This window comes from Rhamphochromis longiceps, linkage group LG23 (genome assembly GCF_057381845.1).
Source record: "Rhamphochromis longiceps isolate RC_006_pf linkage group LG23, R_longiceps_female_GT1.1, whole genome shotgun sequence".
Lineage (NCBI taxonomy): Eukaryota > Metazoa > Chordata > Actinopteri > Cichliformes > Cichlidae > Rhamphochromis > Rhamphochromis longiceps.
The window spans coordinates 6,096,411-6,124,399 of NC_140578.1; the positions used below are offsets into that span (position 1 = coordinate 6,096,411).

At 39.5% G+C, this 27,989-nt stretch overlaps 4 protein-coding genes across 5 annotated transcripts; 2 read left to right on the forward strand and 2 right to left on the reverse strand.

Annotated features, from left to right (window-relative positions):
* Positions 1-564: 564 nt before the first annotated feature.
* scamp4 (secretory carrier membrane protein 4) lies at positions 565-8,252 on the reverse strand. Its single transcript, XM_085397481.1, has 7 exons — positions 8,139-8,252; positions 7,672-7,698; positions 7,286-7,414; positions 7,013-7,169; positions 4,818-4,919; positions 2,235-2,352; positions 565-2,107 (listed from the first exon to the last, which is right to left on the reverse strand). The coding sequence occupies exons 2-7, from the start codon at positions 7,676-7,678 to the stop codon at positions 1,919-1,921; spliced, it is 702 nt and encodes a 233-aa protein (XP_085253607.1). The 5' UTR covers positions 7,679-7,698; positions 8,139-8,252; the 3' UTR covers positions 565-1,918.
* A 107-nt stretch (positions 8,253-8,359) lies between these two features.
* Positions 8,360-8,872, forward strand: LOC146641105 (uncharacterized). The gene is made up of 2 exons (XM_085397482.1): positions 8,360-8,725; positions 8,807-8,872. Exons 1-2 carry the CDS (start codon positions 8,360-8,362, stop codon positions 8,870-8,872), a joined length of 432 nt encoding a protein of 143 aa, XP_085253608.1.
* Positions 8,873-10,600: 1,728 nt separating this feature from the next.
* On the reverse strand, positions 10,601-15,069 carry LOC146641106 (uncharacterized). Its single transcript, XM_085397480.1, has one exon. The coding sequence runs from the start codon at positions 11,333-11,335 to the stop codon at positions 10,601-10,603; it is 735 nt and encodes a 244-aa protein (XP_085253606.1). The 5' UTR covers positions 11,336-15,069.
* Positions 15,070-15,931: 862 nt separating this feature from the next.
* On the forward strand, positions 15,932-27,953 carry chaf1a (chromatin assembly factor 1, subunit A (p150)). 2 transcript variants are annotated; one of them, XM_085397678.1, is made up of 16 exons: positions 15,932-16,255; positions 18,000-18,047; positions 18,311-18,987; positions 19,432-19,494; positions 19,633-19,877; positions 20,225-20,306; positions 20,409-20,477; positions 20,968-21,185; positions 21,965-22,133; positions 22,261-22,341; positions 22,916-23,017; positions 23,154-23,403; positions 25,838-25,991; positions 26,103-26,424; positions 26,591-26,675; positions 27,387-27,953. In XM_085397678.1, the coding sequence occupies exons 1-16, from the start codon at positions 16,192-16,194 to the stop codon at positions 27,494-27,496; spliced, it is 2,739 nt and encodes a 912-aa protein (XP_085253804.1). In that variant the 5' UTR covers positions 15,932-16,191; the 3' UTR covers positions 27,497-27,953. The 2 variants fall into 2 exon arrangements, with proteins under 2 accessions (XP_085253804.1, XP_085253805.1); XM_085397679.1 differs by having other exon boundaries at positions 19,642-19,877.
* The last annotated feature ends 36 nt before the right edge of the window (positions 27,954-27,989 follow it).

The following is a 27,989-nucleotide window of genomic DNA, read 5'->3' on the forward strand; positions in this document are numbered from 1 at the left end:
TGAATTCATCAGCAGTAAAACTGTAGGGTGAAATATTATCAATTTTCAGGGTCTTCTTGTGAAGCAATAGCTGCTACTTCTGTATGACGAAATTCAGATTAGTTGAATTTAAGAATAGTAGGATTGCAACATGATGAGCTTTACTGGAGCAGATTTCATCCAGAATTTTAGGATGTCAAGAGATACTTTTATTCATACCCCGAAGCATTTCACTAGTGTCTCACAGCAAGAGAGTGAAGTCAGGCAAGAAATGTACAAGCTCCACAAACTGACAGGACTGCTTGCAAAAAAAAAAAATCAGACTGGCATCTGGTTCAAATCACAGCTGAAAAGCTCATTCTCTATGATTTTTGGTGTTCAGACTATCAAAACTGAACTGATATACATGAGTTTGCTTGCAGTTTAAAGACAGCATAAAAAGTATATATAAAACTCAAGTAAAAAGATTTAAATTCACTCTATATTAAAGTAGCTGTGGCAGAACTGACTCATTTTTAAGACTTTCAACATAAATCCAACAATTACATGTATTTTTATGATAAGCAGGGACAGGCAAACACAATGTGAAAAAGAAGATTTATTGAAATGCTGCAACAGTGTTAGTTTAACATATCCATTTTATCAGTCACTTATCAAATATCAGAAAAATCAAAGTATTAAATTTGGCAGTTGGCCATAAAGGGCACTTCAGTATGTTGAAAAGAAAAAAAAAAAATAGTTGTGTATCTATGAGGGAGCAACCTTTCTTTATGACAGCGCTTTTACTTCAAACAAGCTTTATCTGGATCAACGGTGTTGCATTACCAGCATATATGCATATTTCTTTAAAAAAAAAAAAAAAAAAAATCCAATAATTCCTCAGTCATGTCTGATATTAGACTATGTTTAAACAATTTGTTACCACATCTGCATGCATTAGTTCACTCAGCCAGCGGTTTGTACCCGTCTTTACTGTTTACATCACATCCGTTCATTTGTAATAAGAGAATCGCCTTCATTCAGAATCCCACAGCAGGCTGCATGCAATACAGTGTAGACCCCAGATGCAATAACTCAGTCTATCTGGGAGAAAATTTAAAGTTGCTGGAGGTTTGCAACAGCTGATAAGGTGCTGTCACTGCAGGGCACTGACCACTAGAAGCAAACTGTAGCTTTAAAACAACAGGAATTGTGAAATACTGAGGTGGAGACACCCAGCCCCCTCCGTCGTAAGAGTAGAAAGTGTTTTGGCTCAATGATAAGTTGCACAGAAGAGTTGCTTCACTGAAGCATCCAGTTTTACAAAAAAAAAAAAAAAAACAACAAAAAAGAACAATTAGAGTGTTTTTTTAAGGCAAAAATCAGGTGTTCAGGCTTTTTTTTTTTTTTAAACATGCAAAAATCTGAACACAACAGTAAGGCGCATTTCAATACATCACAGGCAAGCGTGGACATATCAAGCAGACCATCAAAAATAAGCTCAATTTATGCTCAAAAACCTAAAATTAAAAAAAAAAAAAAAAAAAAAAAAATCACCAGTTTGTACACAGTCTTCTTGCAAAAAAGAAAAAAAAAAACCCTGCTCTTCAGCATACCATTATTTCGAGCATGCAATTCTGGCAATATACAAAAACAATCCTATTATAGAGGTCTATAAGGCACACATCTCTCACACACTCTTGAAAGTGTTCACTCTTTTTCCAATTGAGTCATTCATTTTAAGGACTAGATGTAAACAAAGCTGAAATGGAATGGTATAATCTAAGGATAGTCCTCTACCACATGTGTAGAGGCTTTCTGATAAAACTCTGTCCTCTCATAAAACACACCTGTATACTTTGAAAAGTAAGGGTTAAATAAATGGCGTTTTTGAAGTGCTTTCTTGAACATTGGTTAAACTGCCAGTTATCTGTCTCCCCCTAGAGGCGATTCTTAGCCATCACCAGTGACTGTTGTCGGGATAGCTGGGCACCGCCGTAGGGTACTGTGGCAAACTTGGGCCTTGGGCAGTCTGAGCGACGGCGTTAAGCCCCGCTTCCCTCACCGTGGCACTCTTCCACATCCCGGTGCTCCACTCTTCCTGAGCTCGCTGCATACTACCGCCACCACCACGGTACATTCTGTGCACCTGGAGAAAGTGGGTGTGTTAGGTAGTTGTTGGTGTGCTTTGGTGTCTGCAAGGAACTGTGTGCACGTTGACCCACACAAAGGTAAAGGTAAGTGCGTGTGCATTTTCAGCATAGGCGTTCACTCACCTTAATGAGAACCAGTGCCATTAAAGCAGTCACCAGAGTGAAGAGCAGAGTTGTGATAAGCATCACTACAGCAGAGCCCACATTTTGGCTGAAAAACTTCACTGTTGCAATCCAGCCGCTTTGTTGTGTTGGTGAGGGTGAGATGGAGTTTTATGGGTTAGTGTATCAGACAGTATGCACTTAGCAAAGTGGATTTAATACAAATGCAATTTAAAGTTTTATTAAAAAAAAAAAAAAAAAAAAGAGCCACGAAGCAGTGAGAACTGAGGCATAGCAACAAACAGCGCAGCAATGATCAGCTAACACATCGACCAAAAGTCTTATTATCATTACTTTTTATTATTACTTCCTACATTTTTAAAGATTTTCTGGCCTGGTTCTTATATGGAGTGTTTCTTTTTACTGACGCATTCAAGGCGCTTTACACAGCTTGCCTCATTCACCCATTCATACAGACATTTTTCTACACGCAAGTGTTTTCTATCTAACATTCACACTCTGAAGAACGCATCAGAGAGCAACATGGGGGTCAGTATTTTGCCCAAGGATACTTTGGCATACAGATTGGAGCAACCAGCGATCAAACACCAATCCTCCAAATAGGAGAAGACTTGCTGAGGTTTAGCCACCCCTGTTTTCATGTTTTATGTTAACAAAAAAAGAAAAAAAAGAAAGAAAACAAGATACTACTTGACCTACACTTACTGGCCACCTTCATGGTCATTAGGTACACCTTATCAGTACCAGGTTAGATCCTGTTTTGCTGTCATAACTGCCTTAATTCTAGGTGACAGATACAACAACGTCCTGGAAACTTTTCAGTTCATAATCGCATGATATCATCACACAGTTGCTGTAGATTTCTCTGCTGACCAACCATGATGAGACTCATTCCACGACATCTCAAAGTTGCTCTATTGGATTGAAATCTGGTGACTGTGGAGGCCATTTGAGCTCAGTGAATTCACTGTCATTTTCTTACATGCTGTCATGCCAAATTCTGACTCCACGATCCAAATGTTGCAGTAAAAATTAAGACTCATCAGACAAGGCAACATTTTTTCAATCTTCAGTTGTCCAATTTTGAGAAGCTTGTGTGAATTATGGCCTCAGGTTTCCTGTTCTTAGCTGGCAGGAGTTTTCCCTACAGTGGTCTTGCTACATCCCTTCATTTTTAACGAGTGGTTACTTTTCCTTTCTATCAGCTCAAATCAGTGTGGTCATTCTCCTCTGTCAGCAACAAGGTATTTTGATTCAAAGAACTGCTGCTCACTGGATATCTTTTTGGGACCAGTCTCTGTGATTCTAGAGTTTGTTGTGTGGGAAAATCCAACGGTTTCTAAAATACTCCGACCGGTTTGTATGGGACCAACAACCATGCAACATTTAAATTTGGGGGCAATATAGCCTCAAAATTAAATCACTATATTTTTTAAGAAAATGTGCCACAATACTTCTGAAGCAGAAAAAAAAAGACACTGAACACTAAAAATGGTAAAAGATTTTCTATCTGGGATGTTGTAATGTGGCTTGGTCTCTTTAACCATTTGCATAACAGCTTCCTTTCCCACCGTTTAAACTGGTCTCATGTACTTTGCCAAACAATATATAACCACGTCAATGATTTGCATCCATTTTCTGCTCTTCCAGTCTATACGCAGTTTAACTAGCTATGCACCAGTGACGTTTGGTTGAACCATTTGTTTACTTTTGGACTGTACACAGCTGCCAGCATCTCTCCTATTTGCCTGTCACCCTAGCCCAGTTGTACTCCACAGTGTTTTTGCCTCGAGTGTTGAAAAGAAGTTTGTTCCATTCAGCTGGAACAGGTTTCTAGCATATTTTCCAAAAGTATTGCGCTATGTTGGGGGTGTTAGAGCAGCTCCCTTTTTACCAAATCTTCAGCAGCAGAAATACACTTCTCACTGTCAGATATGTCACTTTGTTGTGCATGAGGGACATAAAGGCACAGTGTTGCTATAACGATATCACGAATGACCCCCCCACCCGCCAAAATCAGCAGGTCATCTTGACCATGTTTAAATTAATTGAATGGCTGGCATGTGATTGGCTGATTAGATAAGTGCTTAAAAAACAGTTGGACAGGTGTACCTAACAATGTGGCCAATGAGAGTACAATGTCTCTAAAAACAGATCGATGTCAGTACTACATGAAACCGGTTTAGAAACACCACTTCATAAAAACTTTGCGAAATTTAAAAAATAATAAAATAGTAATCCACAAAATTTAAACCACATTGTTATTCTGCAGCTCAAACATATACAAAAAAAAAATGCACTTTCATTCTGTATTTACATACAACTGGGTAGATAACAGGCTAAAAATGGCAATTATTTTCAATTTTAAAACAGTTTGAAATGTTTCACCTCCTTATATGTTAACTTCATGATTTTTTTTATTGAACAGATGAGAAACAGCCATGTGTGGTGAAAAGCACATTTTCCAGCTGCCTTGATCATCAGAGAGAAACCTTCATGACCCAATAACATAAAATAACTAAATAAATAAATAAACTAGCAGCCAATATGTGTGGTGTTCAAAGCAGGTTTGGTTCAACTTACCATGTTCCCCAACCAGGGATGCCGATAGCCTGGATGAGGGCCAAGACACACTGAAAGAAGAAGATGAAGAAGAAGGCCATGAAGTTGAACGAGCTGTCAGCCCTATGAAGAAAATAAGAAAAGAAAATACAAAGATGATACAGTAGAAAAAAAGCCCGAAGGTTTTCCATTTCTGTTGCAAAGTTGCTTCTTCCTTCTTGTTGGCAAGATTTGAGTCAAACTACCACACATACTTGCAGAGAAACATGAACAAGTCACAGAAAAGCTGGAAATGTTCTCAGTAAACTCAAAAGATGGGTGCAAATTCAAATCAGAAAACAAGCAGCACAGTCAGAGCTGATCAAACTTTTTGGGGGCTTGTATTCAATTCAATGAATTTTATTTATATAGCACCAAATCACAACAACAGTCGCCTCAAGGCGCTTTATACTGTAAGGTAGACCCTACAATAATACATACAGAGAAAACCCCAACAATCATACAGGAAGAAACCTCCAGCAGAACCAGGCTCAGGGAGGGGTGGGGCCATCTGCCGCGACCGGTTGGGTTGATTTCTGTCCGTTCTAAAGAGTTCATTCTATGAGTATTAGGGCTGCATAAGAAAAGAAATATTGTCGATACTTTTGAGAAGAAAGTTGAAATTTCAAGATTAAACCGAAAAACTATTTTGAGAAAAAAATTCAAAATCTACTTCAAAGTTTTTCAATCTGACCATCTTTTTAACGTCCTTATCGCCACAATATGATTATGTGTTAAAAGAGAAATCATATTCTTCCTAGTTACCAAGAACGATTTTACTAACTCAGAGGGTATTGCAACCGTGGCAGTTTTGTCTTGTAACGACAACTGTAATCTCCACGTTTCGACTTTTTCCTCAAAATAGAATTGTGACCTTAATCTCAAGGTTTTGACTTTATTCTCAAAATTATGAATAATCTTTTTCTTTCAGTTAGATTTGTTTTATTTCACTTTTAAATACCAAAAAAGCTCACCTTTTCCGCTTTTATTAACTATTAACTAGCTTGTAAGTTAAAAGGCTTTTGGTCAATTTTCAACCAATAAATCCTTAAGATGATCTTGAAGACATCGGTGGATGGAAGTAAAATTTTAATGGATTATTAACATGACGCCACTCCACACGCTTAGAAAGTTTTACCATAATTTATGATAAACTTTTGAAGCCATCATGTTTACAGAGAGTGAGACATACATGCATGCAATCAAATGCTAACAAAAACATACATGTCCCTGGTGGAGGCGATCATAATCTTCCTCATCTTTCCTGAACATACTGACACAAAATTACACATGCAGATAGTAGTACGTAAACCCTTGAAACTGACACACTTTGAATCAGATATATAATCTTCAGGAAATACTTTTAGACCACTTTTCTTGACACATGGTGCAAGCAGCTCTCTTAAGCTCACTCAACATCTAACTGATTCAAAGCTATGACTTTTTTAAGAGACATAAAAAGTCTTCTAATTTAAAGCTTCTAAATTAAGATAAAACCGAGTTTATTTTACTTTAAAAAGCTTAGAAACACTGTGTTTAACCAGATACTTACTCTGAATGGCATTACCTTGGCAAAGGAATCCTGGAGTCATTTTTGACCAGGATATGTGCTTCAATGCGCATATTTACCAAATATGGCGCACTGCTTTCTTGCATTTGCGCAATATGTCTAAAATTAGAATAGTCATGTCTAAGAGTCATGGTGAAATAGTAGTTCATGCATCTTTACTTGTAGGCTTGAGTATTGTAATTCATTATTATCGGGTTGTTCTAAAAGCACCCTGAAAAACCTTCAGTTGATCTGCACCTTTTGGCATAGCTCTGGAATAATGCAGCTAGATACAGATGAATTTTCATTTTCCCTTGATCTATATTATGTTTATTGCTGCCTTTTAAGCATTCCAGACTGGAAAACAAAACAAAACAGCTTTTACCGTAGAGCCTTTGCTTGTTATAGTCTTCTTCTTTGGAACATGCTTGAAAGCCATTAGTTTTTCTCTCTGCCAGTTGTACTCCCTGGGTAAACATTTGACTTTGATAATGTGTCATCTGAGTTTGTTTTGCATTTATAAGAACTTTTTAATGTACGCCTGATGTTATGCTAAAGTTGTAATGTATGCATGCGTGTAATCAGAAGCTGCTCATAAATTTGTGGGAATTACTAAATGATAACTGACCTGAAAGCTTTGTAGAGTGGTCTAAACCAGCAGGTGTAACTACAGGGGCAGAAGAGGATGAGCCAGAGCAGGGAAAAGCCAAAGTTTGTGGCACCTCCACCCCCGGCCCACCAAGCAATACATCCGATTAAATTTACACACAGTGTTCCCGAATACACTGCAAAGAGGAGAAATAAGCGTGCGTTAAAAAAAACAAAGGGAAATAAGTACTTTCTCAGCAAAAATGGAAGGAATCCATATGCTTCCTGTTCTGAAGAAACTGAAGACACTTACTCATCCAGAGAATGTAGACTCTGCGTACCAGCAGCTGGTGGGGTGCAGGTATTTCCTCTTCAATGTTCTGGTAAAAACATGGCTTTATTTTTACAAACTTGGGCAGGGGTGGAAAGTTATTGGCCCGCTCTGAAACAAGAAGCAAGATTACATCATAAAAGTACTGCCATAGTAATAGTTTTTATTTGAATATATCTGAATACAGTGCAGGGAGGGAGAGAGAGAAAACGAGGTATAGTGGAGTTGTACTTTAAATAAGATTTCAAACATGAGGCTTGGAGGCCAAAACTGGCCTGCTAAAGGGGCCCAATTTTTGCAGGGAGTGAAAATTGCATTCCAAGTACTTTGCAGCCCACCCCTTCTTTAATAGAGAGATAGCAACTAACCTGCCATTTTGAAATTCCACGTCTTCCCTGAAAAAGAAGAATATACAAAAAAAGAGACGTAAATCTCCACACATTTTTAAATTATATATATATATATATAACTGCCATTAATTTTCTGCCAGTGCTAACCTTGATTTATACAAATTCAAGCTAACCTTCGACCACTTGCAGGAACAGTAAACCCTCTAATTAGTTCTAACTGCAGATTTCAACTTTGCTCAAATTGTATACCGATTTCAATACGCCAACAGGAACACTTTCATGTTTTACCAATGCCAACGTGAAGTTATTAACTCTTTGCTTTACGTGAGACATTTTAGAGTTGATAGCAGCTAAGGCGTGTTCCTAAGCAGTTAGTTGTCGTACAGTAGCAGATATGAGCTCAGTGACTTTATCTCACGCTGCTGCTTCATTTGAATAGCAATGGTCTGTACAGCAAAAGGACAGCAAAGACATGTCGGCTTTACCGGGGTAACAGAATATCCTCGCGGTTCAGTCGACGACAACGGTGGGGTCCTGGAATCGTTTAGGAATCGCATGCGCTTTTTCGACCCATCATCTGCGACTGCGCTACCCCGTTCACCACATGTAGTTCAAAACTGTTTATATTCGGCAAGTACAGGGGACCAGTAGAACTACACGTCCCAGCAGCCATTCGAGCGGTAAACGGAAAACGCGTGACTTCAACATGACATCGTTTCCACCCAGTCCCCTCTCTGTAAACAGAGAGGTGGAAGTGGTGTTGGATGGTTCAGAGGCTGAGGTGGTGTTGGATGGTTCAGAGGCTGAGGTGGTGTTGGATGGTTCAGAGGCTGACGTGGTGGTGGATGTTTCAGAGGTAGATGTGGTGGTGGATGGTTCAGAACTGGACGTGGTGGTGGATGTTTCAGAGGTGGACGTGGTGGTGGATGTTTCAGAGGTGGAAGTGGTGTTGGATGGTTCAGAGGCTGAGGTGGTGTTGGATGGTTCAGAGGCTGACGTGGTGGTGGATGTTTCAGAGGTAGATGTGGTGGTGGATGGTTCAGAACTGGACGTGGTGGTGGATGTTTCAGAGGTGGATGTGGTGGTGGATGGTTCAGAACTGGACGTGGTGGTGGATGTTTCAGAGGTGGACGTGGTGGTGGATGTTTCAGAGGTGGATGTGGTGGTGGATGGTTCAGAGGCTGAGAGAGGCCTTTTTAATCATAAAGTAGAGAAATGAAAACCTCATTAACACATTCATAAACATTTAGCCGCTTTACTGACACAAAAAAAACTGTTGGTCCGGGACACTGGAATAGTCGGGAGTTTAAACAGGTGTTGTGCCAAAAAGTGATTGTCTGCCAGAAACTGATTGCCGTCCGCGGGAGCGCGCGCAGCTGCTTAAAGCTGTAGCGCCCGGATTACTTGCGTTGCCAGCTACTTCCGTGCAACTGATATAACGGGCGGGGGGCAAACAAACACATTTATGCCTTTGTTATTAGGCAAAGGTATGCATTTATGAAACTTCAACGTTTCTTGTAACTGAATTATGACGCTTTTCAGAACGTTGCTTTCAGTGTGTAGCGCAGTCACGAATGACTACACGCATCACGATGGAATAATTAATGCCTACAGGTTTAGTATGTCTACTCTCGTTGTTCATATTTGTTATAAGACTGTCGAATAGTAGTTAAAACAATAAAGACCATTTGTGCCAGTATCACCATGACTCTTTCTTGTTTGTTCAGAATAACGACTGAGAACATGGCATTTTAGCGCTACCAAAAAGTGATTGTGGCCTATAACTCGTCACTGAAACAATATTTCTGCTTCAAACTTGGCGGATGTCATTCAGAAGGGTCATATGCCAAATATTACATCTCAAACAGTCCCTTAGAACTGCTGGATAACCTGTAAAGGAACATTAACATTGATAATATGCCATTTTCAGCCTGCCAAAAAGTGATTGTGGCCTATATCCTGTCACTGAAGCAATGTTTCTGCTTCAAACTTGGTGGATGTCATTCAGAAGGGTCCTATGTGACATATTATATCTCAAACACTCTCCAAGAACTGCTGAAAAACTTTTAAAATAACATTAATACCGATAATATCTCATTTTCAACCTGCCAAAAAGTGATTGTGGCCTATATCTAGTTAATGAAATACTATTTCTGCTTCAAACTTGCTGCATGTCATTCTGAAGGGTCCTATGTGACATATTATATCTCAAACAGTCCCTTAGAACTGCTGGATAACCTGTAAAGGAACATTAACATTGATAATATGCCATTTTCAGCCTGCCAAAAAGTGATTGTGGCCTATATCCTGTCACTGAAGCAATGTTTCTGCTTCAAACTTGTTGGGTATCATCCAAAAGGATGATATGTGGCACATCATATCCCAAACAGTCCCTTAGAACTGCTGGATAACCCGTAAAGGAACATTAACATTGATAATATGCCATTTTCAGCCTGCCAAAAAGTGATTGCCGCCTATATCTTGTCACTGAAACAATATTTCTGCATCAAACTTGTTGGGTATCATCCAAAAGGGTTACATGTGACACATTATATCTCAAACAGTCTCTAAGGACTGTTGAATAACTATTAAAGGACCATTAATACCCATAACATGCCATTTTCGACCTGCCAAAAAGTGATTGTGGACTATAACTTGTCACTGAGATACTATTTCTGCTTCAAACTTGGTGGATGTCATTCAGAAGGGTCATATGTCAAATATTACATCTCAAACAGTCCCTCAGAACTGCTAAATTACCATTAAGGGAACAATAAAACTGACAATATGCAATTTTCAGCCTGCCAAAAAGTGATTGTGGCCTATATCCTGTCACTGAAGCAATGTTTCTGCTTCAAACTTGTTGGGTATCATCCAAAAGGATGATATGTGGCACATCATATCCCAAACAGTCTCTAAGAAATGCTGAATAACCTTTAAAGGATCATTAATACGTGCTGGTGGATGGTTCAGAGGTGGAAGTGGTGTTGGATGGTTCAGAGGCTGAGGTGGTGTTGGATGGTTCAGAGGCTGAGGTGGTGTTGGATGGTTCAGAGGCTGACGTGGTGGTGGATGTTTCAGAGGTGGACGTGGTGGTGGATGTTTCAGAGGTGGACGTGGTGGTGGATGTTTCAGAGGTGGATGTGGTGGTGGATGGTTCAGAATTGGACGTGCTGGTGGATGTTTCAGAGGTGGAAGTGGTGGTGGATGTTTCAGAGGCTGAGGTGGTGGTGGATGGTTCAGAACTGGACGTGGTGGTGGATGTTTCAGAGGTGGACGTGGTGGTGGATGTTTCAGAGGTGGATGTGGTGGTGGATGGTTCAGAATTGGACGTGCTGGTGGATGGTTCAGAGGTGGAAGTGGTGTTGGATGGTTCAGAGGCTGAGGTGGTGTTGGATGGTTCAGAGGTGGACGTGGTGGTTGGGGGCCCGACTGTGGATGTGGTAGTGGTGGATGGCTCAGAAGAAGAAGCATTAGACAACTTATGTGGAATTCTTGGCTGTTCCTCTGTGAACACCATTAAATGATCAATGTTAATTTTTGGTATTGTCACACCTTTGCTGTCCAAAAGATCCACACTTTTTCCTGCTATTGCAGCAATTGTGTAGGGGCCGAGGTAATTGCGATCTAACTTGCCCCCTTTCCTCTGCTGGCTCCTCGTGTTCATCCTCCACACTTTCATGCCGACTGTAAAACTCGGACTAGGTCTGCCTTTATTTTTGTTTTGATATTTTGACTGTGTTTTTTTGCTATTGGAAATAGCAGTCTGAAGGACTTCATCCAGCCTAAGAATTTCTTCTGTTGCCTCTTCAACAGACAAAATGTCCTCCACACTGCTGTCCACCTGTAAGATGTAGAAAAGGGATGTGTTATTATATGACAATCAAAAAAAAATTCAAGAAAAGACATTTAAAGTCTTATGTATTTAATCCAACAATGTTATTTAAAATAACTTACTCTGTATTCATCTGGGATTTGAGTAGGGTACCTCGCCTCTCTACCAAACATTAAAAAAAAGGGTGAGTACTTAGTGGTCATATGGCGCTTGGTTCTCAGGCCGAACATGACAGGATCCAAATGTTTGTCCCATTCCTCTGGCTTTTCATTTACCAACTTGGAAAGTGCTCTACAAAATTAAATAACAAAGCAGTTATTGGGATATGAAGGAAAACCAAATTAAAAATATAAACATATTAAATGCGTAAATAACATTATACCTCTGTATGGTCCCATTCATCCTTTCTACCAACCCATTTGTCTGTGGGTGGTATGGGGCACAGAGACTCCTTTGAATGTTTAGGATTTTGCAAACATTTCGGTTGATCTGAATTCAGAAAGAAATAACCACATTACACTAGTAAAACAAGATGACACTTTGTTAGACAGTTAATTTAATTCTAACTGAGTAATGGATTTTATGTGTTTCTTACTTACTTCATTCACAAACTCCTTCCCCTGGTCTGTTAGAATGCGCTTCGGTGCTTCAAACTGGTAAAAGAACTTCAGAATGCATTTTGCTACCTCTTCAGCACTTTTGGACTTCAACGGATATGCCTGGGGCCATTTTGTCAAGTAGTCAATAAGTACACATATGTACTGGTTGTTATTTGAAGTCGTTTTTAGTGGACCAATTAAATCCATTCCAATAAGCTCAAATGGCTGGCTGACCTATTAAACACAGAAATCATTAGCAATGCCTTATTTTCAATATAGTAATTTGAATTTTAATCAATGTTTTTTATTTTATGTATTATGTCACAAACCATTTACAGGAAAAAATACAACTAAAATGTTTACCTGTATCGGTGTGTACTCCACCTCCTTTTTAATGATGACACTGCTGGCCTGGCATGCCACACACTGAGTCACCTGAAAGGAGGGCAAAATAAATAAAATAATATTATTATACTATAATCAGTGTAATAATTTTAATCATATAAATCTCAATAAAAAGACTTTTAATTTTTTTCTGATACAAAACGTATAAGACATCGACAGCTAACTAGTACACTTGTTAACTTGAAATTTAAGACAATAAAGGACATTTTGCGAGACAAACAATATGCATGTATAATCAAGTTGTATACAGACCCATAAATTTATTTCCTCTGACATTCCAGGCCAATAAAATCTTTTTGAGATTGCCTCTCTTGTTTTTTTCTGGCCACAGTGCGAACCACCACTGCTGGCATGAAAATCAAGGAAAACTTCATTGGCTTTGTTGGGCCCACACAGCACTTTTGCCTTAATGCAGTGATTTGTGCCTTTGTACCTTATGTAGTACAACTCGCCATCTGTAAGAAATAAAAGAAATACATGAGTAGTTTTAATCAGCTATAATATAGTCATAAATGTTGAATTATTACAGTACTGTAACATGCTCAAAAACACATGATGTGTATTTGTAAATAGAATTATTTCCACAATATCAATGTACCACACCAAAGAGTTAATGTTTAATTATAAATATTTCCTGAATAACACACCATAGTTCATTATGAATTACAGTTATGAGCCAATGCACGCATTTAAAAATCAAAAGCAGGGCATTTTTCTGTTTACTTGAAATTAAAAACTTCATTAAGGGGGAGCGACTGTTGTATTGCTGACACGTGTATTTATTAGCACAGCAAAATAAAAAACAACACACGAACAGAACACGTGACCTCACGATATAAATTCCCTTTTTTCTAAATTATTCCTTTTTTTCAAATTACGTCTTTCACTTTAGAAAAATTACAAGACAACAATAATATGTTGTTGGTGTCATTAACAAAATCCCCATTTAAATTTTTCAAACAGAATTAAGTTGTAAACACTACGAACTTCCAAAGCTAGTCAGTACTAGTTACAACACCGTCACCACGTCAGCCTCTGAACCATCCAACACCACCTCAGCCTCTGAACCATCCAACACCACTTCCACCTCTGAACCATCCACCAGCACGTCCAATTCTGAACCATCCACCACCACATCCACCTCTGAAACATCCACCACCACGTCCACCTCTGAAACATCCACCACCACGTCCAGTTCTGAACCATCCACCACCACATCCACCTCTGAAACATCCACCACCACGTCCAGTTCTGAACCATCCACCACCACATCTACCTCTGAAACATCCACCACCACGTCAGCCTCTGAACCATCCAACACCACCTCAGCCTCTGAACCATCCAACACCACCTCAGCCTCTGAACCATCCAACACCACTTCCACCTCTGAACCATCCACCAGCACGTATTAATGATCCTTTAAAGGTTATTCAGCATTTCTTAGAGACTGTTTGGGATATGATGTGCCACATATCATCCTTTTGGATGATACCCAACAAGTTTGAAGCAGAAACATTGCTTCAGTGACAGGATATAGGCCACAATCACTTTTTGGCAGGCTGAAAATTGCATATTGTCAGTTTTATTGTTCCCTTAATGGTAATTTAGCAGTTCTGAGGGACTGTTTGAGATGTAATATTTGACATATGACCCTTCTGAATGACATCCACCAAGTTTGAAGCAGAAATAGTATCTCAGTGACAAGTTATAGTCCACAATCACTTTTTGGCAGGTCGAAAATGGCATGTTATGGGTATTAATGGTCCTTTAATAGTTACTCAACAGTCCTTAGAGACTGTTTGAGATATAATATGTCACATGTAACCCTTCTGGATGATATCCAACAATTTTGAAGCAGAAACATTGTTTCAGTGACAAGATATAGGTGGCAATCACTTTTTGGCAGGCTGAAAATTGCATATTGTCAGTTTTATTGTTCCCTTAATGGTAATTTAGCAGTTCTGAGGGACTGTTTGAGATGTAATATTTGACATATGACCCTTCTGATTGACATCCACCAAGTTTGAAGCAGAAATAGTATCTCAGTGACAAGTTATAGTCCACAATCACTTTTTGGCAGGTCGAAAATGGCATGTTATGGGTATTAATGGTCCTTTAATAGTTATTCAACAGTCCTTAGAGACTGTTTGAGATATAATGTGTCACATGTAACCCTTCTGGATGATATCCAACAATTTTGAAGCAGAAACATTGTTTCAGTGACAAGATATAGGTGGCAATCACTTTTTGGCAGGGTGAAAATGGCATATTATGGGTATTAATGATCCTTTAAAGGTTATTCAGCATTTCTTAGAGACTGTTTGGGATATGATGTGCCACATATCATCCTTTTGGATGATACCCAACAAGTTTGAAGCAGAAACATTGCTTCAGTGACAGGATATAGGCCACAATCACTTTTTGGCAGGCTGAAAATTGCATATTGTCAGTTTTATTGTTCCCTTAATGGTAATTTAGCAGTTCTAAGGGACTGTTTGAGATGTAATATTTGGCATATGACCCTTCTGAATGACATCCGCCAAGTTTGAAGCAGAAATATTGTTTCAGTGACGAGTTATAGGCCACAATCACTTTTTGGTAGCGCTAAAATGCCATGTTCTCAGTCGTTATTCTGAACAAACAAGAAAGAGTCATGGTGATACTGGCACAAATTGTCTTTATTGTTTTAACTACTATTCGACAGTCTTATAACAAATATGAACAACGAGAGTAGACATACTAAACCTGTAGGCATTAATTATTCCATCGTGATGCGTGTAGTCATTCGTGACTGCGCTACACACTGAAAGCAACGTTCTGAAAAGCGTCACAATTCAGTTACAAGAAACGTTGAAGTTTCATAAATGCATACCTTTGCCTAATAACAAAGGCATAAATGTGTTTGTTTGCCCCCCCGCCCGTTATATCAGTTGCACGGAAGTAGCTGGCAACGCAAGTAATCCGGGCGCTACAGCTTTAAGCAGCTGCGCGCGCTCCCGCGGACGGCAATCAGTTTCTGGCAGACAATCACTTTTTGGCACAACACCGGCCCATTCCTTTATTTCACACAACATGGCAACCATGACTTCAGAAAGTCAAACTCTTCTGCCAATCACAGAGCCCGAATCATCAGCTACACTGGGCGTTCTTTGGTTCACAGCCTCGGGTGTCCCCTATGGAGTGGCTAGTGTCGACATAATAAAGTTAAATTGGTTTTAGACCACTGAATGACATGAGAGAATAAGCTTTTATTGTTACATTTCACATCTTAAATACTATCAGACAGTGCCTAGAACTCTCTTTCTACCAAGAATAAGTCACGTAGCTTTATAAAACGTGAACAGTAGCATAAACGTGCAGCGCAGCAGTAAAAATCAAACAGCCCCTTGGCAGCCGGTAACTTCTTTTGGGCCAATCAGTGAGGAGCATTGATGGAAGTGACAGGCTCCCGCCAATTCCGACTCGGGAGCGCGAGGCAGGCAGCAGGGTAAACCAGGGGAGCATGTAGGAGCTGTAGGAAGGAGTATGTGTTATGTTTTATGTGAAATAAATTAGCTATACATGTCGTTCGAATAGCAGCACAATATTGGTTTGCTACCACGGTGTATTTTCGGGTGTTAACGTGAACCTTGAGGGTATTTTGAAGTCACTTTGTCGGAGAACACGGCTAACGACAGAAGCACCGGGTTAGTGGTTGGGATGTTGGCGGCTGAAAACCCATCGGTGGAAGGACATTTGGCAGCATCGACTCCTCGTAGAAGAGGTAATGCTACGGCCCTGAATGCCATTAAAGCACACATATGTTTACATGTATATCATAGACAAAGTACAGTTTTGTCTTAACTACGTACAGAGTTGACAAACTGACAAAACTGTCATTTGCGTACTATAAAGTTATCCAACGCTAAAAACTGTTTTATATCGCGAGGCTATTTAATGCCAATGGGACGAGACACACACGGATTGTTTTTAAAAAAAAATGCGCCATTGTCTTGAGTTATTAAAGTCTGCAGTGTGCAGCTAACCTACTACTTTGCTGTTATAATGTCACTTAACGCCAATCCGGAAATTCTTAGCGTCGGATAACGTTTAAATTAGTTAAGTTAGGCTTCCGTTGGTCGGTATTTATATCTATCCAAATCTAACTGTAAATTAAAGGCCTTTAACCGAATGACAGTTGTATTTTTTTGCTCTACTTTGCAACTCAAAGCTCTGCCTCAGGTGCTTGGCTAAAGCTGCTAGGCTAGATGCTTAGCAGCAAACATGAAAGCCGGGTCACAGTTAACGCGTCAAAGCTGCTCCCTTCCCTTTAGCTTTACACACATTGACGTTTTGAAGCTGTTGTAACTGTGTCGTGTTGTTACGACCATCCTCAGTTGTTGTTTCGAGGGAGGTTTCAGCTCAGCACTTGGCAGGCAAAACGTATCCTGACAGACCCAAACTGAGGCGCTTGCCCGGTGGACTCTACCGGGCCTTGTTGCACCGATGCATACGCCGGTTGGCGGGAGAGCCAGCCAAACATAGCTACTATACTCGGTGTAATGTTGTTGTTGCAGCGTATTGTGCCGTTAATACAGCACATTCAAGAGCTACCTTTACTGTCAGATAAATGCATTTAATGCCAATCGATTAGTATTGGTTCTCGGACTGTTGTTATGACACTAGTCAGTAAATGCTATTTTACTACAAGCAGTCTTAACACTAAAAAGTGGTGTTGCCAGTGTTTTGTTTTGCTTTTTAAATGGATAAATATAATTTTTTGTGGGGGTATGGCTATTGATAAATATTTTATTGATGAATGCCAATATCTGTTCTGATAACAGTTCCACTTCTCCTAAAGTCTGATCACTCTGCTGGGAGTGGGGAGGGGGAAGTAGGCCTTAACAGGTTACCAGCATGAGTGTAACTGTTTTATTGTGTGTACATACGAAAAAACGTTAAACGCTATGTTTTAAGTATTACTTGCAATAGCAGTCATTTTACAAAGACAGCTGGGACAGGCTCCAAGATGGATAATGATACTTGGAAGTTTAAAACCTGTTCAGTTTTTTTTTTCTTTTTTTTCCTTCAGTCCATCAAAACCATTTCAAGTGCCTTGATGTGACTGTTGTGAATTGGCACTGTATCAGTACAACTGATTTGAATTGGGGCTCAGAAAGCAGTTTATTTGCTCTAAAAGGCACAGATGTTTCAAATATTCCAACTAATTACAATCACTTGTCTCGAAGCTTTTGCCATTGGTGAAATGTTTTTACGTCACAAAACAGTGCTCCTAAACTAATGTTTCCACAGAAATTCCCTTTCTCTACTTAAAGATTTATCAGAAATAAATAAGGAATTGATAAATATTTATAAAATCTTATTATATTATATAATATTATATAGTCTTTTTTTTTTTTCTTCTTCTTCTTGAGCACTTTTACTGGCAGGTAATTTAAAACAAATGAATATCATGATGTGAAATTTTACTTTAATTATCTTTTAATGTGTCTGTTTTCATTTTTCAGGCATGGATTGTAAGTCAAGTAACAATGCCAGCAAGAAACTTGTACAAGGTAAATGCAATGTTTAATTTTTACTTCTACATTTTGTGAAACATATTACTCTTGACAATGAGAAATGAGACAATGCAGATTAAATGTTTCATAATTTCTGTGCTGTCTACTGTAAAATTATACCTTACACTAACAGTGCCTGTTACTTACTTCTAGACTTTCTGTATTACTTTTTCCCTCATCAATATATTGAATCAAAATTGTGTCTTTCATCATACACAGTGGTGCAGCTCCAAATGATCCGTATTTTCTTCTGTCTCTAGCCCGTCTTCCTTTCAAGCGCCTGAACCCTGAACCTAAAGAGAACCAGCCACCTAAGCGCCCCTGTGCCCATTCCTGCCCTGAACCTGAAGTCTCAGACAGGGAGAATGAGAATGCATCCTCTCCTCTTTCTGTGCGCAGTGGCCCACCTTTGGTTAATGGTCGTGGGCCACTTGATGGCTTCATAAGCCGTAGACGCGCCACAACTTCAGATGAGAACATGATTATAGATCTGACTGAGGACAACACATCATCTCCTTTAAAGCCCCTTGCCTCATCTGTTTCAGCCTCTCCCTGCGTCCCAGCAAAAGATAAGCATCACTGCAAAGACACAACGGCTTCGCCTCAGAAGTCCTGCAGTGCTAATGGCGCTCCTAAAATGCAAACATTAGACTCTGTTGTAATCAACAATGATGATGATAAAGAGGAGGAGGAAGAAGAAGAAGAAGAAGAAGAAGAAGAAGAGGAGGAGGAGGAGGAAAAGAACAACACCGCATCCATCTCTCAGCTTGACACAACACAGGATTCTGACACTGAAGCAGAGGAGCTGAATGAGTCAGGAAATGTTTCTAGTTTGGGAAACCGGTCCATGCAGTCAGTTTCATCAGTCACCTCTCCGTCTGAAAGCTCGCCAGAAAAGTCCAAGACGGATGACCCTACACCCGCTACTACACCTACAGTATGTACAGCACTCTGTGACCCTGCTTTTTGTTGCAGCCCACATTGGGCAGTATATTACTACAAACGTGACATAATCAGTGTTCAAAGAGTTTGTTTTTTAAATATAAATTATATATATAAATCTGCACATATCACACAAAAAACAAGATTTCTATTGAGTGTTTGCTTCCTATCATCAATAGATTGCTTTAATTTGATATTTACTCATGTAATGCATAACACTAAAGTACTAAATCATTAATAATTAACAGTGTGGTTTTTTTTTTTTTGGTTTTTTTTTGGGGGGGGGGGGGGTGTAATCTTGGCTGTTCAGAAAAATGTCATTGTTAATTGAAGTAATTATACCATTGTTAACATTTAACATTGTTAAAATTTAAACATAGGAGCATTTGTGAAAGACAGGCAATGATCTTGAGCCATATTTCTTTTCTCTCACTAACAGGAGTCAAAGACCACCCCCAAGATACCAGCAGATCAAAAAAAGGTCAAAAGACGCTCATTGAAGGTAAAAAAACAAACAAACCCAAATTGTTGCATTCGGTTCACTTTCATTTATTTATTTATTTTGTGAGCCTTTTGTGTGTCATATTTCTTCACCCACTTTATCAGTTTGTAGAAAAAGTGATAAATATTTGACATTTAGAGTTTACAGGAACAAGACGAGAGACTCCGGCTGCGACAGGAGAAGGAACGGCAGAAGGAAGAGGCCAAAGCTGCAAAAGAGAAAAAGAAGGAAGAAGCTCGGAAACTAAAGGAGGAACGAGAAAGGGAAAAACGGGAGAAAAAGGAGAAGGATGAACGAGAAAAACGGGAGAAAAAAGAGAAGGAGGAGAGGGAAAAGGCAGAGAGGCTAAAAGCAAAAGAGGAGCTGCGGAAATCCAAAATGGAGTAAGTAATGGATTATTGTTTTACATTGTAGTTGTCCATACTTTTCGCCACACCTGCAGTCATTTGAGAGACTTGCAGGTCAGCTGATGGAGGAATCTGAACAGTGAAAACACTTTCATTGTTTCATATGGTTGTAAAGATTTGTGTCCGTTGTGGCAGTGGAGCTGAAATGAAATGTGGTTTGGGTTATCCATATATTATTTATATTTCCCTCCACACTTGCAGTCATTTAAGCGACATATAGGGCAGCTGATAGAGGAATCCATATAGTCTATTCATTCAATCTGAATTAAGTTTTGTTTTTAAGTTTAGATTTGGTAAAATATTTTTGTTAACATCTGCCATAGGGCCAAGCTGGAAGAAAAACGAAAGAAAGAGGAAGAGAAGCGAATGAAAGAGGAGGAGAAACGGTTGAAAGAAGAAAAGGATGTAAGTTATTTTTCTTTTTTCTTTCTTTTTTTTGACAGTTATGTGCTCAGCATCTTGTTCTACATTCAAAATTAACCATTTGACTGTTCTGTTTTGTTACAGCGCCTCAAAGCTGAGAAAGCAGAAATTACGCGGTTTCTACAAAAATCGAAGATCCAGCAGGCTCCAAAGGTAAGTAGATTTACTAACCTGACATGAAAATTGATGGATGTCACATTTGAACTCTGATCTCTCCTTCAAAATCCGTACAGTTTCATAAAATGTCTTTTCTTTAAAACTACACCCACATTAAATATTTACAGCAAGTATTGTTAAGACAAAAAGAGAGCAGTCTACAGTGTATTTTTAACTAACTACTGTTACATTGTATAACAAGCTCAGTGTATTCACGTTCAGTTATTTAAAAATCTGTGCCCATTATCTACTCCTACATAAAGTTTGTGTAATCAAAGCAAACCTCTTTCATACAGCTGCTACCCGATTTTCACTGCACTGCAAACTTAATGTATGTATTGTTAAAAATACAATACTAAAGGTGAATGCTGCTCAGAGAGTGAGCTACCTTGGCGGAGGTTTGCATTCTTAGTGCTTCTCGTTTATATTGACTTCATGAACCTCCAGTATAATAATTGCCATGTGTTTTCTTCCCTTGTCATTTCAGACACTTGCAGCTGCGTGCGGGAAATTTGCTCCATTTGAGATCAAAGAAAACATGGCTCTGGCACCACTGTGCCGGGTTCAGTGTGAAGAGTCTGCTCTGGAGGAACTGGACCGATGTTTGTTGAATCCTGCTGATAACCTGAATGGACTGAAAGATTGGATTGGGCAAAAACCCAGACAGTCAGGACCCACAAAACCCAGACAGACCAACTCACTCAGGTGAGACTGGAATTGGTGGTAATCCCAATTTAACTTTTGTTTTGTAAATCTATATACAGCAGCAGTAATCCCTTGCTCAGACTCCTTGGGCAGAGGCGGTCACATGATCTTGGTTATTAACTGCTTAAGTTAACCCAGGGTTTGTCAGTTTAATTGCGAGCATGTTTATTTGAAAGAGGTAGCCCAGTTGCAAACATGAACAGGCAGAACATCTAATTTTTAAAAAGAAGTTAAAACTGTAATATTAGAAAAATATAAAAAAGTAAAATGCATAACACAGGCTGGAAGCAACACAGCTGCTTCTGAGCAGTACAAGTGTATTTGTTGTCAGGAAAAGTATTTTGAAGGCATTTTGGTCAGTTAGTCTGAACAAGATCTACTATATCAAAGTCAGCTAAATTGGACTGTAAAAAGTCAGGGGAAAGGTGAAATGATAACTATGCAAGTTTCTTCTTTCACACAGTGTCAGTGCCACTTCTCTATAATACACAGATGAATTTAATCAACTATTAAATTAGTATTTTCCTAACTGGCCCTAGGACGGTTACAGTTTCTATTCTGCATCACTGGTCATGTCCAATGGTCTGACAATAAAGTATAAAAACAAACATAATTCAAATGAATGACCAAAGTCTAAAGTACAAATGGATTATATATTAATGCCTGTAGAACAATAAAATTGTTTTAAATTGGTTCTCATGTATCATTTTTATAAACTGAAAAAAAAAAGATAATTAAAATAGTCCTTCAAGCTTTTGTTTGTTTTCTTCCTCTCTCAGGGATTGTATAGCAGTGGAAGGGCCAAAACCAGATAGTGTGCCGGACCGTAAACGTTATGGGCCCATGAAGCTTCTGCAGTTTCGTGAGAATTACCGTCCAGCCTACTGGGGCACATGGAGCAAGAACAGTTCACACATCTCACCTCGCCGCCCCTTTAGACAAGACAAGGTGAAACCTTTATTTGTAATTTTATTAATGTCTTCTGTTCATGCACCACCCTAGCGGTGAATGTGCTTATGTGGGTTGCCAGTTTATGTGTAGCTGTAGTGATAGCAACTGTTCTCTACGACCATAGGGTTTACTTGACTATGAGGTGGACAGTGATGAAGAATGGGAGGAAGAAGAGCCAGGAGAGTCCCTGTCTCATAGTGAAGGGGTAAGTCTTTTTTTTGCCCCCCCCATTTAATAACTGATTTAGACACATGCAGACATATAAACATATAGGTATTACTGTTCATCAAACAACACACCCACATTTGTTTTTTTTATTCTCTTTGAAATCATTGAAACCCGTTTCAATCACTCATGATTTATATAGAAATCACAGATTGTTGTCCCAAAGTCCTGGTGTGTGTGTGTGTGTGTGTGTGTGAAGTGAACTTAAAAAAAAGACCATCTTGTGATGTGATTGTTCAACCATGACACAATAAAATGTTGACTGTGAGCACTTGGACCACACCTAATGATTTTAAACTCAGTCATATGCTTTTTAATGTTTGTTTATCCATTGGTAGGGGTTGATGAGTATGGAAAAGTATTCAAATCCATCTTAAATTATAGTTGACGTTACAGTATGCATCTTCAGCCATGCCATGATTATATGAAATGACAGCTATGCACGTTTCTTTTTACAAGGTGAAAACAATACCGGTTATGCTTTGTGGCTGGTAATAACTGTGACAGTGATTATTTTACTCGTTAGAAAGCTGTGAACTCTTGATCACTTTTAGGAAGATGAGGAAGAGGGAGGAGAAGATGATGACGATGACGATGATGGATTCTTTGTTCCTCATGGCTACCTTTCAGAAGATGAAGGGGCACTGGAAGAAGAGGTATGAGTCGAACTACAGTATTAGTGCCCTCTGTCACCTTACTGAAAGAATTGTTTGACTCTTCTAGTTTCAAAATACTTTGGCAAAGTTTCTTTTGGCGGTTCGCACAACTGATAATGCCCAATAAACCTCCCAGGATGGTGGTGACCTGGAAAAGCAGAAACTCCGTCAGAAACTGAAAGCAAGGGAGTGGGATGAGCTTATGTCCAGCAAGAAGAAGATGAAGGTCCTGGAGCCGATGGTGAGGGGCTGCATCTGGGAGGGAGAAGCACCTGGCTTTGAACTTTTACAGTCATATGTTGTGTGCTTGGTGGAGCCTTTACCCAAAGCAGACAACAGTCCCAGCCCAGAGGAGATGTCACTGAAGTCTCAGAGAGAAGAAAAATGTAAGTGTCTGTCAGATGTTTTGCTTGCATGCAAAGTTTGAATGGTAAATGGCCTGTATTTGTATAGCGCTTTACTAGTCCCTATGGACCCCAAAGGGCTTTACACAATCAGTCATCCACCCATTCACACACTGGTGATGGCAAGCTACATTGTAGCCACAGCCACCCTGGGGCGCACTACCAGGGGCGAGGCTGCCGGACACTGGCGCCACCGGGCCCTCTGGCCACCACCAGTAGGCAATGGGTGAAGTGTCTTGCCCAAGGACACAACGACCTACACATTGTCCAAGCCGGGGCTCAAACCGGCAACCTTCCGATTACAAGGCGAACGCCCAACTCTTGAGCCACGATCGATTGAAGAGCTGCCTGAGCTGCCTGCTCCTCTTGTGATTAATTATGGAGCAAGTAAAGGCGGCTCACTTTACCATAAATTGTGTGGGTGTGTATCTATCTGCATATTTAGCAAGAAATGTGCCATTTCTTCATTCAGTGAAGTGATCGTTAAGCTTCAGCAGCAGTTCTCAAGGTTCTTGCTGTGAAACTGTAACTGTTTAGCAGTGAACAGAAGTCCTGTCTGACTAAAAAGTCCCTCACAGGCTCCAGATGCAGGAAGAGCTGTATTGACTTTGAATGACAGTTTGATGTGAGGAAAGCTATGCAGTAGATCCATATTTCTAATGAATATACATGAAAGGTACATCTCCAGCTTCCCTGCTTCTGGGTTCCTGACCCCATGGATCCAAAGAAGTCATCTTCATCGGATAGGCTACTGTTTGTACTGGCCTCATCCAACTCTGTGTCTAGGTGATGTCTGATGAAGTTGAGACCTGTGGAAAGATGTATGGTTTTCAAAAGAATTAGGTCTGGGCATTATTGTGCTGTATAGGATGTTTGCCTTGAAAATTTGATCACACTGGAGATGTTTTTTACCAACTACTAAAACAAAATCTTGTCATTCATAGCCAACAAATAATTTGCGATGAATTCCAGATTACATTCAAAATCAGAACTTATGCAAGGCTAAGCAGTGCTGGCAAATAGTCTCCTTCAAAAAAATGTTTAGCCTTCCTCTTAGTTATAAACTTCTACACCTCATAATTGAAGTTCATTGAAGGAGTCAGGACAAAAAGTCACTTAATGAGAAAAGAAAAATATTAAAACAGCTTAATTACCAATGTAGTTTCTAGCAGAGAAAGGGAGTGATTCTGGAAATGCGCATCATTTATTTATATATTTTTTAAATCATTTAATTTTTAATGTGGCTCAAGACTGTGATCCTATAACCCACAGGTGTTAAGCTCCAGTCCTCGAGGGTCAGTGTCCTGAAACTATTAAACGTCTCCTTGCCGCTACACACCAGAATAAAATGTCATTTGCAAGACTCTATAGTACTTGACTCCATGCTGAGGTGGCAATTCAGCCGTTTAATTCATGTGTGTTGGAGTATGGACACATCAAAAAGTTGCAGTACACTGACCACCGAGGAATTGAGCTCAACACAGCTGCTGTAACATAAGGATGACATCCACCTAACCACAGCTAAAAAAAAAAACAACGAAATTTAGCATGCTTCCTCGGGTTAGATGTTGAGTTCTTGTTATGCTGAAATGTCGGTTTGTTTTGGCTCACACTGAAGACACCGCGTTATACAGCTGTTATTTTGTACTGCTTTTACGCAAAACATGCTTTGCACATGAGGGCAAGGGTGTTCATCCTCTTCAGTTCTAGCTACCTCTGCCATTTTTTAAAAATGTGTTTTATATCTGGTCATGTGACTGCATGGCTACATCTGATTGGTGAAAGAGTTACAGGTGGCATGATCCATTATTAGTAGTAGTATTATCTAATGTTATTAGATATAATGTTATTAGACTAGAAATTAATTATTTTTAAAAAAGTAACAAGTCAAGTATTGCCAAATATAGTGGAGTAAAAGTAGCAGTTCTTCACAAATGTACTCAAGTAAAAAGTATGGTGTAACAAAGGTACTTTTAAAAGTACTTTTTCCCCCAAAACGTATTCAAGTTAATGTAACGGAGTAAATGTAACTTATTACTACCCACCTCTGTAATTGAGATCTCAAATTCTGACCATACAGTAACCAGCATGTTTACGAAATAAAATTTTTAGAGTAGAGTTTCTAGAGTAAGCCTTCAAAATAAAAGCAGGAAAAATCGTCTGTTATCAATTATCTTCTCATGGATGGATGGTAAAACAGGTGTAAAGTGTCTATATAAAGTCTTGCAAACTCTGGATCAACTTATTTTGGCAGCGGAATGGGTCATGGTTCGACGCTAGCCTAATATTGCACAGCACTGTTGGCTTCAAGGAAATAAATCTTTTGATTTTTATGTGAAATGTATTTAAATTCTAATAAATGTATGTATTTATGACATAACAATGAATAACTCCCTAATATTCTCGTCTTGGACAGTACTCGGTAAGCTCCTGCCTCTTCTGCATGGCAATCTCAACAGTAGCAAAGTGATCATCAATGAGTTTCGGGAGTTTTGTCGCCAGGAGATCACCTCCTCATCTCCTCCTGTTCTGTCCAGCCCTCAGAACCCAGCAGAAAATATTCCCAGCAGGTAAAGCAATGGTTAGGGAACAGTAAATGTAATATTCAGTGTGGACGTTTATGTTTGTATGGTGTAGTTGTATTGTCTTGAGATTTTTCCTTTCCCTCCTGCTTTGATCAGGATGCAGCTGCGACGCCTCATCAAGAACAATGCTATTTATGAAAAGCGTTCAGCCCACAGGCGATGCTGCTGGTATGTGCACCAAGAGGTTCTGTCCCGTTTTGGTCAGGAGGCTCTTCCAGTGCCCTGCCAATGGACCTACCTCACCACGGGAGCTCGAGAAGAACCCCGTGAAGAACCCCAGGCAGCCACAGGCTCTCAGGGAAACTCTCCCACAACTCCCCAGAGCTGCTCCACCACCCCTTCATCCTCTAACAAAAGGAAGAGCACAGGCAGCATGTCAATCACCAAGTTTATGAAGAGATGTAATGATCCTGAGCAGGTAGGTAAAGGTGGATTATGAGAGTTTTTTTTTTTTTTTTAAAGCCCTGTTTGCAGGACTGGTCTACAATGAAATATCCACTTCACATTACCACTTTTAAATATCATGTTACCAAACACGTGAAAGGATTTTCTTAAACTGACTGCAGCTTTTTACTGTTTACCAGACGGAAGCAATGGAGGCTGACGGTTTTCAAGCTGACACTGAGGATGATGATGAAGATGACTGTGTAATTATTTCTACCCAAAGTGGTAAGCTGCATAGGAAGATTATTTTTTTGTAAAACTTTACCTTTTAACTGTAATTTTCAACTTTAAGGTTTAAACCAAGATTCAACGACATCACAAGAAAATAATAGTGAATAAATGGATGTGAAAGTGTTCATTTTAAACATGGCTACAATCAAGTGAGGCCAGCATGTATACGAGTAATTCCTGTGATGCAAAAGCTCAGAGTTCAGACTGCTGCAAATGCTCATTTTACTCTTAATTCTGTATAATGCCAATGAGAATGGCTCCTAACATAGTCATCTACTGTTCATACCTTTTTTGGAGTAGCAGTCAATCAGAAGAAGTTTTCCAGTAGTCTGTAGTTGGATTTTGATGGTAGTGATTGAATTTAAAAACTGTGTAGTGAACTTTTATTTCAGCTTCTGAAGTAGGGCATGTCAGAAAAGGTTTGAAAGTGAGTGAACTGAGGGGTACCACCAAGACCCAGTATAACATAAATGGGGATTGTTTTCAATTATCAAGTATGGAAACTTACTGTGGAGTCAAAGAATAAAATTATGGAGCTAGAAAATAATAGCACAATAGAGCCACTTTGAGCCAAGCATTTAACCTAAGCTGTTTATTACAGTTTCCTATATATATTATTCAGTTTTAAAGTGTATGTATACATTTTAGACACCTAAATTAAATCTTATTACATTTGTACTTTTTTTTTTTTTTCTTTTTCTTCAGGCCCTACAAAACAGACATCCAGTGAGGGAGATGGTACAATGGAAACAACCCCCTCTGACACTGCTGCTCTCCCCACTGCAAGCTCTGCGTCTGCCCTCGACACTGTCTGAGTGCAGGACAGGCAGTCTTCACCCAGTCAGACTACCCCTTTTCTGCCTAGAAATTCCTGCTTGCTGGATCTGAACTCCACGGTGTGCCAGACAGAATCAAGTCTTCAAGTAAGATGAAGCACCTAAGATACGGGTAACTCGTAGCAGGTAAACTCTGCTCAGGATTGAGTTCCCTCTCAACTAATTCAGTTCAGTCAGCAGCCATCGGGCCGATAGCAGCTATCCCTAATATTGGTGACTGGTTTGAATAAGGACAGGCTTGACCAGTATTCCAGTATTCATTGATTATATCTGATATTTGTGTTTAACGTGGGCCTATAGAGGGGAAGGTGAATTTCTCCGGCACTGCTTTAGCTGCTGCTGCAGATTTGGGTTAAACAGGGAGAAAAGCAGAACACAAATGGCCTTTTTTTTTTTTTTTTTTTTTTTTTTCTTCCCCTCCACGAGAAGCATCCAAGACATCGAGAACATTATTTACGGTTTTTGAAATGTT